Consider the following 14,144-nt stretch of genomic DNA (forward strand, 5'->3'; position numbering starts at 1 on the left):
ATCAAAAAGGCAAGATGGGAAAGGAAATGGGGCAAATGAAAAGGAAGGAGACAGGAAATAGAACTTGGGGATCCAAAAGCACAAAATAAAATTAAAGAACAGATAGAAGAAGAAATCCAATTAGATAAAGATGTAACAGAGATTAAAAAGAAAATTTTTCGAACAGTGGAACAAGCTACAAAGAAAGAGGAAGGAAAAGAACTGGAAACAGTCTGTAATACACAAACCTTAAATGCATTTGTAAATTATAACTTAAAAAGCAAAGAACATGGAAGATTACATCCAAGCAAAAGTGAATTACAACATGTCTCAGAACAAGTGACAAGTAACTTAGTGGAAAGGAAAGAATATACTTTAGAAACAGGAAGTATAAAACCAAAAACAGAACCATATGGGAAACAAATAGTAGAGGGTTATAAAAATTCTAAACAAACTGCAAATGAATTAATTGAAGCACATGAGCAAAGAAGAGAAGGATCCAATGGGGAGGTAAATGCAATAACAGAGAACATTCAAATTAGCAGACCTCCTGGAGACAATGACACTGAAAGCAGGGATGATATTACAAAAGAAAATACCAAAGACATAATAGAAAAGTCAACCTTAAATCCTTATGTAGAAGAAATACAACGAATAGTAACTGCACAAGAAAAAGCAAACACAAACATTATTGCACCATCCTTAAGTCTCCATGATAATGAAATTCCATTGCAAACTGATGATGGATTACAAAAAAAAAAAAGAGTACTGGGTCTGTTGCCATGAAAACTTGAGTTCAAATTCAGCTACAGATACTTCCCGATTTAGTTCAGTCATGCCTGACTCTTTGTGACACCATTTGGGGTTTTCTTGCCAAGGACACCAGAGTGCTTTGCCATTTCCTTCTCCAGTTCATTTTTACAGATGAGGAACTGAGGCAAATAAAAGTTATGTGACTTATCCAGGGTCACACATCTAGTAAGTATCTGAGGCTAGATTTGAACCTGATTTTCCTGACTCTAAGCCTACCACTCTACCTATCGAGCCACTGAGTCGTCTGGGATTAATATAGACCTATTTATTCCACAAAGGAAGCTCCCAATTTATTTTAAACAATGCCAGACATAAAATTCTGTTTCTAGCCACTGCTCCCTCCTACCCACTCAGAACTCCCTTTCTTATGGAAGACTTTTCTCAATTCCCCATTAAAAATGAATTTAACCAGGAGGCCATTGAGAGAAGGACTAGAAGAGTCACAATGATGGCCACTTTTGCCCTTCACCCCACAACCAAAGACCAAGCATACAGAATGCCCACACTTTAGGGATGAAGCTTTCCAAAATACAGCAATGATGGGATGACCCAATATAATGGAACCTGGTGAATCCTAGTGAAAGGATTTAAAAAAGGAAATGAAAGGATGCCCATTAGAGTGAAATCCTCTGCAGCTCCCTCAGCCCCCCAAGAGAAGCCCAGTGGTCAGGGCTGCTGGACCAGAGCCCTGGGGAGCCCTCTTTTCTGCCTAGGAACTGTAAATGGGGTTCGATCTCTCCTGATGCCAAGAGCTCTGCTCTGCTAGTGCTTGTCCTTCCCCGCGGCTCTGAACCCAATCCTCCCATCCATGGACAGTGCATCAGTCCTGCACTCAGTGCCAGCAGAGGAGTCCCTGCCATCTCCTGATCGGTTATCGGACTCCCCAACCTTCTCTGGAAGCTGCTGATGATTCAGGGGCCCCTGCTGGGCTCACTTGGGCTGGACTGCACTCCACCTTCATGCCAGTGTGGCAGACCTCAGAGCTCTCCTGAAGACCTCTTTGGGATTTCATGTCGTCCTTCCCTGGGTTCCGGTCCTCCAGCTTTCCTTTTGAACCTCTATTTGGAAATTGTTTGGGGGAACCTTTGGGAGTGCTTATGTAGATCATTGCTTTTACTGCCTGCCCTTTGATACAGCCATGCAAGTGAGGGCCAGGCGGGGATCCCTGTCTGCGGCTGAGTGTGGGGAGGGCCAGGCCCAGCCCAGGGTGGGGGATAAAGGACGAGGGAGGCTCCGGGAGCCGAAAGCTGGAGGTCAAGGGAAGGCTCTGGCTTTGGGGTGAACAGAGCAGCCAACAAGGACCTGGGGAGTTCCTGAGGCTTAGCTACAAGCCTGGCATGAATGAGGCTTCTATAGGCAGCAGTTGACCCTGTGGGGCTGGTCCTAGGAAGGCAGGGGGGGCACTGAGGACTCCTGGGGGTCTTCCCACGTGGGTTGGGCCAAGATGCCCCAAGACCCAGAGAGTGAGGCTGTCCCCATGGGACCTGGGACCCAGAGTCAGGAGCTAGAGCAGGATTAAGTAAGCCCAGGTACAAGGTAGATTTGCATCCAGCCCCCACATCCCTCCCAGCCATGATCACAGGGTTTCAGGGTGAGGATGAGGGACCAGGAAGAGCCCAGGCCCAGCCATGAGCTCTTTGGGGAGCAGAGCTCTTGGGGCCTCTGCACCATGGCCTGACCTCTCATCTGGGTGTGACTGCTCACCTTCTGCTCAGGTCAGGACTGAATTCCACTTGTCCCTCCTCCTCCATCCCAGCCCTTGCCTCCTATAAGGATCTCAAAGCACCTTCTTGTTCAGTCATTAATGAGTTTCTCTGTTTACGGGCTCCCTCTCCCAGCTGGTGCTGACTCAGCTTCCTTCTGCATCCCTGAGGAGCACAGGTAGACCCACCTGCAGCCTGAGCACTCAGCACAGCACCTACAGTATTCAGTGCTTTCAGCAGAGCCCAGGAAAAGCCCCTTGAATGTCATGTGGGTCAAGAGTGATGGAGATGGAGAAAAGGGCGCTGGGACCCCGGAGTGCTTCTTGGGCTCCAGCTCTGGGGACGATCCATTCCTGTCCATCAGCAGCGCCCAGCCAGAGGAGGAAGCCCAGCACTGCTGTGGGACAGGCGGAACCATTGGCCATGTTTGTGAATATCCACAGGGACCCGTTCAGTGTAGACACTCACTGCCCAAAGCCCCCCAACTGTCCCCTCCTATATCTTAGTAGTTGGATCTGACTGCTTCTCCTGAGTTTCAACATTCATTGTTTATAGACCTCCCTGGGCAGGCGGTGCCAGACCCCTCCAGGGCGTTTCCCTTCCACAGTCACTCAGAGGGTCCCAACAGCTCACAGCAGCTCCTGCCAGGGCTTCCCCTCCTGCCATAGTAAGCAGAATCCGGTCTAATGACAGCAGAGAGCAAAGAGCCGATTCCTCTGGGAAGGGCTGCCAGGCTGGGCTGCTGGGAAGCCTCCGACCCAGGAAAGGCTGAGCAAAGGCAGCAGCCATTCCAGACCTCCCCCAGCCAGGCTTTCATTAAGGCTCATCTCAGAGAAGGAGAAAGTCCAAAGGCATGTTGTGTGTTGTAGAGGGAAGGGAGTGCGGAGCAGGGGATGGGCTCAGACCACCCCTCATCACCGACTTTCTTGGTCCTCCAGAAAGAGAAAGAGAGGAGGCACATCTTGGTCTGGAAAATGGTGGGGGAAATGGGGGGCTGTTATTGGGGAAGAAGGACATGGACTGCTGCTGCAGCAGGAGTCTGCCTTGGAAGTAATGATGAGAATAAGAAAAAGACCTTTTATAGTCTTAAATTGTATAGAACACTTTGCAAATGTCATCGCATGATGCCAATCACAGCCCCTGGGGAGGGTGCTGTCATTATGCCTCATTTTCAGATGACAAAACTCAGGTAGATAGAGGTGAACAGACTTGCCCAGAGTCATACAACCTTTCAATGACTGTAGCAGCACTGAATGGTTCTCCCAGTCAGATTCTCCATATCATAGGTACAATCTTTCACGAGAACATTTGTATGTGTGAGCCCTATTATATTATTACTTAAGCAAGGTACCGGATGAATACCCTAGCTCAAAACAACCCCTTTCTCAGGCTTCTCATGAGTATAGCTGAGCTGCCTTGACATGATGTATGTTGAATATATCTATATCTATATCTATATCTATATCTATATCTATATCTATATCTATATCTATATCTATATCTATATCTATATCTATATCTACATCTACATCTATATCTACATCTACATCTATATCTACATCTACATCAACATCTACATCTATATCTACATCTACATCTATATCTACATGTACATCTATGTCTACATCTATATCTATATCTATATCTATATCTATATCTATATCTATATCTATATCTATATCTATATCTACATCTACATCTACATCTACATCTACATCTATATCTACATCTACATCTATATCTACATCTACATCTATATCTATATCTATATCTATATCTACATCTACATCTATATCTATATCTATATCTATATCTACATCTACATCTATGTCTACATCTATATCTACATCTCTATCTCTATCTCTATCTCTATCTCTATCTCTATATCTATGTCTATCTACATCTACATCTACATCTACATCTATATCTACATGTACATCTATGTCTACATCTATTTCTACATCTATATCTATATCTATAGCTACATCTATATCTATATCTATATCTATATCTATATCTACATCTATATCTACATCTACATCTATATCTACATCTACATCTACATCTATATCTATATCTATATCTATATCTATATCTATATCTATATCTATATCTATATCTATATCTATATCTATATCTATATCTATATCTGTTGAATCTTGAAAACCGGGACATATTTCCATTGGGAGTTGGCCATTGATGCTGAGACATGGCATCCTTTCAGCCCAGGTATATGGATGTGCTTTCGATTGAAGGGCTGTTCAATTAGAATTTTTTTTAATTTTGCTTTTCCAACTACAACATACTAGGTCAGCCATTTATAATATCGATTTGGTGCTGGTAAATGTTCAAACTAGATTCATAAATGCACTGTAATATTTACACAAATTAGAAGGCAAATCACAATTACTCAGTTTAAAGATTTCATTAATTGCAGTCAACCAAAGTTAGCTCCGCAGCTTATCTCAGTTATGACTATAATACAGTACAGGTAAATTAAGTGTGTGTATACTGTAATCGTGCCATTTTTATTATTGAAGCATTTGTGAACTAGAGTAATAATACCCTAAACATGAGGGTTTATAATGGTGCTTATTAAGACCAACTACTTGTTACCTATACACCAACCTAATGATGAAATGTTTGTGACTTATCCAAAATTGCACTGAGGGCAGGAAGAGCCAGTAAACATTCTCAGGCATCAGATGACCCTCAGTGTGCACCAAACATCTTGACATTGTGTAATATGTGCCAAGAGTACCCGTCATGATCCTTTGCAACAAGGACTCAATGTCATAAATGTCACAATAAAACAGACTCTTTTTTAGTTTGAAAAAATTTGAACTCAGGTTTTCTAGAATTCAGCTCCAGGATTCTCTCCACTGGGACCCCTGGGTGACATCACCATCTGACTTTGGGGGTTCCCAAGGATCTCCTCTCCCACCACTCTGGCACCATCCCTTCATATGGGTCTCCTCCTCCCTTCCCAAGTCAGTCTCTCTCTTGCTCTCTTCTTCCCATTCTCCAGTCTCTCTCTGAGCATCCTTTACTGCTCACTAGCCCTGAGGCTGTCCTTCATTGCCCTCTACTGGAGGCTGGGAAAGCTTCAGCTGAGGCCTGATTAGGAGACTCAGGAGTCCATCCAAACTGTGAAGCTCCTGGTGTTGAGGAGGAGTTCCCTGAGAGGGTCAGGGACTTGTACCTGCAGCCAATAGCTATTGAGGACTCACCAACATGCTCTGAGCTCTCTTGACCTACCACGTGTGACAATGTTGTCCAGATAAAGGGGTGGGACCCAAGGGACCATGAATTCAGTCCAGTGACTCCTGACCAGGAAAGCCAGCCTTGGACAAGGGTCTGAGGACCTTCATCCCACCTCCTGCATTCCCTGAAATTCCCTTAATTTCCCTCTAGATCCTGGGGATTTCCCTGAGCTTTGTGCTTGCCTTTTTCTACTGGTAATGGCTCAGGCTCCCACTCTGCTCTGTTTCCCTCACTGTAAAGGATCTAATGAATGAATGAACAGAATCCATATGTACAAAATGATATTTATTGAGATAATATAGAAAATTAAGAGGTTCCAAATATTTCAGATCAATACCGCAGGAGTCACTCTCTCCCCTCTCCAGTCTCACCCCTTGGAGCGATTGAGCTCCAACTGGAAGCACTTCGGACTTTAAGTCCATCCTCCTTAGTTTCCTTACACATCAGGTCTGGCCCAGGCTCAGTCCTCTCCCCAAGGACCACTGACCTGGCTCTCTGGGCTCCTTTCTTGCTGCTAGTCTGGCTACAATTCTGGCCTGGCCTCTGCTGCTCGGTCCCTCCCAGCTCCTCATTCCCACCTGTTGAACCTCAGCAGCAGTAACTCTCCCTGATGGCCTTCAGGTAACACAAGAAATAACAACCTCAGAGGACAGAGCAGATCTGCTCCTCCCCAGGCCATTTCCTGGCCTCTCATGGAGAAGTCTGTGTCCTGCCTCCATCCTGGGACTCCGAGCACCTGCATCCTCACCCCCATCCTGGGAGGAAGGACAAGAGCCCCAGACCCTCTTTGGCTGAGGATGCTGGGGATTGGCTCCCTGCCTCTGGCTCCTCAGCCAGTAACAAAGGTTCGCTTTTCCCCCATCTGTCAGGGGAGGGAAGCAGTGACAGAACATGGGCCCAGGCTCCATCTGGGAGCAGGAAGGAACAATTTCCTTCCTTCTGGTTCCCTTGGGAGCAGGCAGTCCAGGGTGGGGAGGTGGAATGGCTTCACCTGCAACCACTGAGCATGTTCCTCCTCCCTCCCCTCCCTGTGTGAGGGGCTTTGGGTCTAGGCAATGACCAGCTGATCTGATGCACTCAGAGTCAGGGTAGGAGGAATGAGACCCCAAGTGGGAGGAAGAAGCCCCAGAAACCTGAGCCTAAGGGCCCCAGACTCAGCCGAGAGGCTGCCCAAAGACCACTGATGAACGCCCAGTGAGGGGCTGCCCAAGCATCTGCCAGGGAAGCAGGGTAAGCCCTTGTGACCCCGAGGGACCAGGAGATGGTAGTCCCTCCAGAGTGGCCTCTCAGAGGCAGGGAGGTGTGTGCTGTCACCCTGCTCTACCTAAGGCCAAGAACAGTGCCTAGGACATAGCAGAGAACCAAATAGATGCTTCATTGATCCATTGATTGGCTGAACATCAGAGATGCTGTGACCTCTGAGAGGGCATGTAGGGGGAGCCCAGAAGGCCTGGAAGCTGAGCCCAGCTGGGCCTGGGGAGCTCCATGAGGGTGGCAGACAGGACAGGCTGGCCTGGCCCAGAGAGCAGAGTTTCCTGTAGGTCCAGGAGCCCCAGCAGGCTGGGATGGGGCATCAGGCAGGGGCTGCGCTCTTGGAAGGCTCTATGGGGAGGGAAGCAGAACTTTTGCTCAGCGAGAGGCCAGGGATTCTAGCCCTGGAACCCGAGCCTGGATCAGTGCCTGCTAGCAGAGTGTGGTGAGGGCAGGAGGCCAGGCCAGGAAGGGGCTGAAGACAGGGTCTGTCTGGGTGCCTCAGGCTGGGGCTCAAGGGAGGCTCCACCTCTCTTGACATAAGAGGTAACAGGGACCTTCCTCTGCCTGGGGGCCTTGAGCTCTGCCTCCTTGTGGCCTGGATGTGGGTCCTGTAGCCAGCAGGGGATGCTGTGGGGCTGGTCCTGAGCAGGCAGTGAGGGCCTGGGGAGCCTGGAGCAGATGGGGGAGGGGGAGCCCAGCTGGCTGTGCCTGTGGTTGCTCTGAGCCCAGTGATCAATCCTGTGTGACATGTCAGTTGGGCTGGGCCACATGATCCCTAGGACTCCCCCTGCATGAAGGGCTGCCCCCCTGGGACCCCGAGAGAGGATGCAGGTGGGGTCTAGAGGAGGCTGGAGCAGGCCCAGATTTGCATCAATCCCCGCCTGCCCATCAGCCACCATCACGGGGTAACCAGGAGAGAATAAGAGGGAGCTGAGAGAGGCCAGACTCAGCTGGGAGCTCTTTGAAGCTGAGCTCTCGGGTCCTCTCGCCATGGCCTGGCCTCTCGTCTGTCTCTCACTGCTCACCTTCTGCTCAGGTCAGGACCATCCCAGACCTCCCCTTTGGCCTCCTCCTCCCTCCCTGTTCTTGCCTCTCAGGAGGATCTCAAAGCACCTTCTAGCTTTCTTTATGTCATTAATGAGTCTCTCTGTTTGCAGGCTCCCTCTCCCAGCCTGTGGTGACTCAGCCTCCCTCTGCGTCTGCAGCCCTGGGGAGCTCGGCCAGACTCTCCTGCACCCTGAGCAGTGGGATCAGTGGTAATTATGTTTATTGGCACCAGCAGAGCCCAGGAAAGCCCCCTCGGTACCTCCTGTATGTCTACAGTGATGGAGGTACAGGCAGGGCCGACGGGATCCCTGAGCGCTTCTCTGGCTCCAGCTCTGGGGCTGATCGATTCCTGTCCATCAGCAACGTCCAGGCTGAGGATGAAGCCGATTATTTCTGCCAGTCGTATCACTACCCTAGTGGTGGTGGTTATGCTTCTACACAGTGATACATTCAGTGAGGAAGTGGGACAAAAACCTCCTTGTCAGGCCTGCAGCAGCTTCTTGCTTGTCCCCAGGCTCCTGAGCAAGGCCAGGGTGCTGCTAGGGGAGAGTCAGATGTTCTGTCTCTCTCTGCTTTCTCTTTGTCCCTGCTAGAGCTCCCTCTGTCTCTGCCAGTCTCTGTGTCTTTGTCTCTCTGTCTCCCTCCACATCTGTCTGTCTGTCTTTTTTTTCTGGCTCTTTCCTTCTTTCTCTGTGTGTGTGTCTATTTCATCCAGGCAGCAGTGACTTGCCCAAGGTCACACAGACTAAAGCAGGAACTCAGGTCTTCTCACCCCATCACCAGTACTTCCCTCCATGTCCCAGCCTCCTTTGAGATGACCAAGACACCAGAGGAGTGTATTTAGTTGAGCCTTCAGGGCTGAGGATTGGGCTGGTGGAGAGGAGCTGAGAGGAGGCTCCCTGCCATGCTCTGGCTGTGACCCAGTTTGCTCTCAGGGAATTGAATCTTGTTTCTTTGAGGGGATCCCTTGAACCCCTGCCAGTGCTCATGAGTCCATGACCAGAGACACCCTCCAGGGGATAAAAAGGGGAAATGAAGATATCCGGAAGGAAATGGGAAGAGAGGAGACAGAGGCAGCTGCTGACAGTCCCTGCGCCATGTTGTACACCTTGTGGCCAAGAGTCTACACGTCTACAAGCCTTGACAACCATCTGCTGAGGAGAGGCTGAATCCTGAGGACGAGAAACCCAGCCCAGAGTCTGGAAAATCAGCGGCATCATGGTCAGGACTGTGCAGGGGCTTTGAGGGCCTCTCTATGGCCAGGCCAGTGTTGAGTCTATTCAGGTCTGCTTAGAAGCTGGTGCCACGTGACAAGAGAGAGATCGTGTCTTCCGGTGTAGCCTCGTCTGCCCAGCTTGGTGCGAACCCCATCCAGGTCTCTTATTCCCATTGTAATGGCTGAAAATTTTAGGCTTCTGGGAGAGGTTATGAGCAACTGTATTTGGTTAAAATGTGGCTACAGGATTTATGTAATATTGAGCAATGGCCGCCAAGGAATTTACTTATGAAATTCCTAAAATGAAGCACTCAAGTCAGAATGCAGTTTATGGAGGTTTAATCACACTGGGAGTAGGGAAAGGAGAGGGAGAGAAGGAGAGAAGAGAAAAGGGAAAGGGGCTACTCAACCTCTGACCAAGGCAGAGGGAGTTTAGGCCCAAAGGGCCAAAGTGGAAAGAATCAGTCCTTAACTCACGTGAGTGATCTAAAGGCAAGCTGTCTGCGGGCGTCCTCCCTGTCCAAGCTCCTAACACCAACTCCCGTCTAGCTCTCTCCACAGGAAGTGAGCGAATTCCAGAGGCTGTTCCCTACCTCACTTCCTGTGTCTCACAAATGCCAATGGTTGACTCTAGCTTGGCTTAGGACAGCCCAGGTGGGCAGTTAGTTATTTCTGATTTGTCACTGACTCGCACATGCCCGTGTAGTGAGGGTGTGCACAATTTTTGGGTGCTAGACCAAGATGGAGACTTTTAAAATTCACACCATAGATGTGAGGAAGCAGGGTTTGAGGGGATTCCTGGCAGCCACCAGCTGACTTGGGCCCAGAAGCCCCACGTGGGCCAAGAGAGCCACCCTGAGAGTCTCAGGAGGGAGGAGGAGCTTCTGGGGGGTGAGAATGAGAAAAGGAGAGGATTGAAGCAATGAGGACTGACGGGAGCGAGAGAATAATGGAGAGAAAGTTTCCTCAGACAGCTACAAAGACCAGAAGATTCCACAGAGCTGTGTCTGTGCCACATCTGGTTCTGATCCTGTCCAAGGCTCTGAGCATGCTCCAGGGCAGAGCTGGAGAAACGTTGGGGAAGTAGCAGCTTCGTTTGGGTCACGTGGTTATGGCCAGTTCTGGAGAGCAGGAAGAAGCCAAACAGCCCCAAGTCTGAGAAACGCGGGTCGTCCCACGCTGGCCTCCATCCTGGGTCTCCTGTTTAGGCAGAGGCATAGATCGGAGCCCCGAGTTTGCTCTCACTATCTGACCAGCTCCTGACAATTTTCATTTGATGCTGAATTGAATTAGCTTCTATTTTTGAAAGGAATTCAGGCAAAGAGGTGATCCAGGACCCTGGACAGGAGGAGGGAGATCAGCAGGAGGAGCTGTGCCCAGCACCACCATGACTGCATATGGCCCAAGAGGAGGATCGATAATGGTCCACACAGAAGATTCAGGGCTCCCAGGCCCAATGCAGCCCAGGATGGAAATCTTCTGGGTAGTTAGGAAGTCTGGGGCTTTCCATTGAGCCAGGCTGTGCAAAGCAGCCCAGTGCTCTGTAAATCTTGAAAAATTTCTCAGACTTGTGAATGTTAAAAATTTCCCCATTGGGGAATTCTCAATTGGAACAGTTCTCTACTGGGAACATTCCCCATTTTGACTGTGAGAACTCGCCAGGATCAGAAATGGGAGGACCTCTACTCCACCTGTACTTAAGACTGCTTTAGGGGAGAAAACTCCTGCTAAACAATGAAAGTACTTGGACCCATGCTTATGATGAGACAGGGAGTTCTTTGAGCCATGCCTGTTTTTAGAATTGATACAATGGGGTGCTAGGTACCTAAAAAGGTCGGGAAACTTGTAAACTTGCAAGGAGCAAAGAGGCGAAAACTTACTCAGAGGTTTTCTCTTGAGGGGATTAGTCAACTCAGCTGTGTTTTCTCTGGTTCAGACTTACTGAGGGGATTAGTCGACTCAGCTGTGTTTTCTCTGGTTCAGACTTACTCAGAGGTTTTCTACTAAAGGGATTAGTCGACCCAGCAGTGTTTTTAGAATGGGTTGTCCTTTGGAAAACATCTACAGTGATTGGTAGATGTAAGGACTTAGGGGAGGTGACATAGGAGAAAACCCCCTATATAAGAATAAGCAGAATCTCTTGAAGGACAATCCTTTTGGAGAAATCTCTGATGAGGATCGCTTGGGAAGAATCTCTTGAGAGAGGCTCTTTGAAACAGTGTCTGGCTGGATCTCTCTTTGAGGAGGACTCTGGCTGGAACTCTCTCTGGTGAAGTCAGCTGAGATGGAGCTGGCCTGGTGTCACTAGAATCCTTGCTTAGACAGACCTTGTAGTGAGTGATAAAAGACTGAATGACTGATCTCTCTCTCTCTTAAGACTCAGGTCTAGGCCATGTTGGCTTAAGGCCCTTCATATTTATTGCTTTCTTACTCTTTCTCTCCTTTTCTTTAATTCCTCATTGTATTATTAATTAAAATCTCTATAAAACCCAGTTGACTTGGGCATATTCATAATTGGGAATATATTCCCTGGCGACCACCTTATATTTAATTTAAAACCAAGACACTGTAGGGAAACATTTTCTGTGGTCAAATTTACTCACCCACTCTTCTATCTTCCACTATTTTACTCACTACAGTTTAAGACCCCAACTCTTTTAACTGCCACAGTTTATGGCAGATAACCATTTTAATTATTACAGCTCCCCAGATTGCAAGGTGTCTGCATAGCCATTAACTCAGAGGCGGTGACACACGCAGTCTGCAGCCCAGCTTGAGACAAGCAAACATTTCCCTCTGGCCAAAACAGGAGATGTCATGCCAAGAGAACAATAAGCCAGAGCCCTGGAAGAAGACCATGCCATATTCTATAGTGAACTGGTCAGGCCTCCATTATCCTCTAGAAGATGCTGCTCAGAGTGTAGGAGAGGATTTCTAGCTGCGCAGAGCAGTGCAGGCTGGCAGCCTGGGATGATGAAGATCAAAATTCCCCAGACCTTGGCTGGGTCAGGATTCTAGAGCAGTTGGAAAATCTCTTTTTCTCTCGAGCTGGTCAGACTGGAAGGTGTGCCTGGTGGTCTCCCTGAAGAACCAGTTGAGCAGCTGCCAAGGACTTTGGATTATCCAAAAGGGTAGAGTGGGTGTTCCCCTGCACATTGTGGACGGTGACAACTTTCTCCCCTTTTGAACCCTGTGAGGACAAACTTCTTGACTCTGCTGTCTGACCCAACCATGTGGTGTTTGTGAGAATCTGGCCCCGTGGACATTACTAACCCCTTGTAGTGTGGTTTTAGTTAAGATTTATTTAGGTTTAATACCTGGGTGGTTTGATAGAAGTAGGACTTCCCTAAATTCCTCTCTAATTCCCTTTATCCTTATAATTAAATATACTTCTGTTATATATTTATTAGTGTCATCTTCACTTACCTTTCCCTAAAACCTTCCCTATAACAATTTTTAATATAACAAGAGCCACTGAGGCAATCTCCATCCATTGGTTCTATCTTGCAAATCATTGCCAATCATGGTTCCTGCCAAAGGCTTACCCCATACTTTAGCCTACGTCATTTCCCCTATTAATTGTGTACCCAAATCAGTAAACCTTGTTACCACCCAGCAAGAGTATGTCTGCATATATAATCTGTAAGCCTGTGGGATGGATCCTCCTGTAATCCCGGCCAATTTCTCTTGTCCCAGTTCCGAGAACTCGCCATATGTCTGTGGAGCAGATCTCTGCTGTGTGGACAGGGGGTTGGCTTAGCAGTGCCCTTTGTGTGTCTCCCATGTTTTTTTGGTTTGTTGGTTGGTGAAATTCTCATGGTAGCAGGAGTGTGACCCTGTAATGGCACCCTGGTAAAGTGTTTAACAATCTTTTTTTTAGTATTATATAGATTAACACCCCAGCATCCTAGTTAAGCCCTCCATGTAACAGGTAGCCATTATCCTTCAGGAATTTCATTGGGGAAACTGAGGCCCAGGATCCCCAAGATGAAGGGAGAAATAGTGAGAATTTATTTTTCATATACTGTATGAATAACAAATACTTGGGAGGACGACTGAGCATTCCTGCATCTGGGATCCCATCAGAGACACCATCTAGGCTGTTGATTTGGGCATTTCTTTGTCCCAGGAATCTCCAGGAGCATCTTCCTCTCTAGCAGGATTGGGCTAAGCAGTGAAGGGACCAAGTACTCCTCACCTGTGTCAGCTCCCATGATGTGGTCTGGAGAGGACAGGAGAGCTGACTGGGCCTCCTCTTTATGAGCTCTCCCCCATTAAAGCTGTCTTGGCTGATAGGGAAGAACCTGAGTAATGAGCTCCTCAGAGTTGGTTTCTTAAGTTGTGGGACCCAACACAAAAGGATGCTGGCCGTGAGAACATCAGGGAGCCTCGGATCACTTTGTGGGGTTTGCTGCTGCCTCACCTGCCAATTGGCCACCATCCATGAACTTGTCTTCTTACCCCTTAGTCAGTCTCTTTTCTTAATTTTAAATATAACAGGGGACAGACAGGCCCATCAGGTGGTATATTTGGTCCAAACCTTCTAATCATGAACTAAAGGAACTGATGATGGCTGCAGCAGGAAGTGACACTCATGATCATAAAAAAAACACACACAACTATACCAATCCAATGAGAATCACCACTTAGGTGACCCTTTAAAGTTTGCAAAGCACTACAAATATAATATTTGTTGATACTCATAAGGACTCTGGGATATAGATGTTGTTTTTATGCCTATTTGACAGATGAGGGGACTGAGGCAGAAAATTAGGGTCACACAACATTTCAGTGTCTGCAGGAGCATTTGAACCCAGGTCTTCTTCATTTCAGTTCTGGAATTCTATCCTCTGGGCCCTCAGGGTGCC

At 47.9% G+C, this 14,144-nt stretch overlaps 1 gene segment (V, D, J or C); it reads left to right on the forward strand.

The window, feature by feature from the left end:
* Positions 1–7,907: 7,907 nt before the first annotated feature.
* LOC130458027 (immunoglobulin lambda variable 4-69-like) lies at positions 7,908–8,505 on the forward strand. The segment is given in 2 exon segments: positions 7,908–8,049; positions 8,171–8,505. Coding segments are annotated over 2 exon segments (381 nt in total).
* Positions 8,506–14,144: the final 5,639 nt, after the last annotated feature.

Source organism: Monodelphis domestica, chromosome 3 (assembly GCF_027887165.1).
Source record: "Monodelphis domestica isolate mMonDom1 chromosome 3, mMonDom1.pri, whole genome shotgun sequence".
NCBI lineage: Eukaryota > Metazoa > Chordata > Mammalia > Didelphimorphia > Didelphidae > Monodelphis > Monodelphis domestica.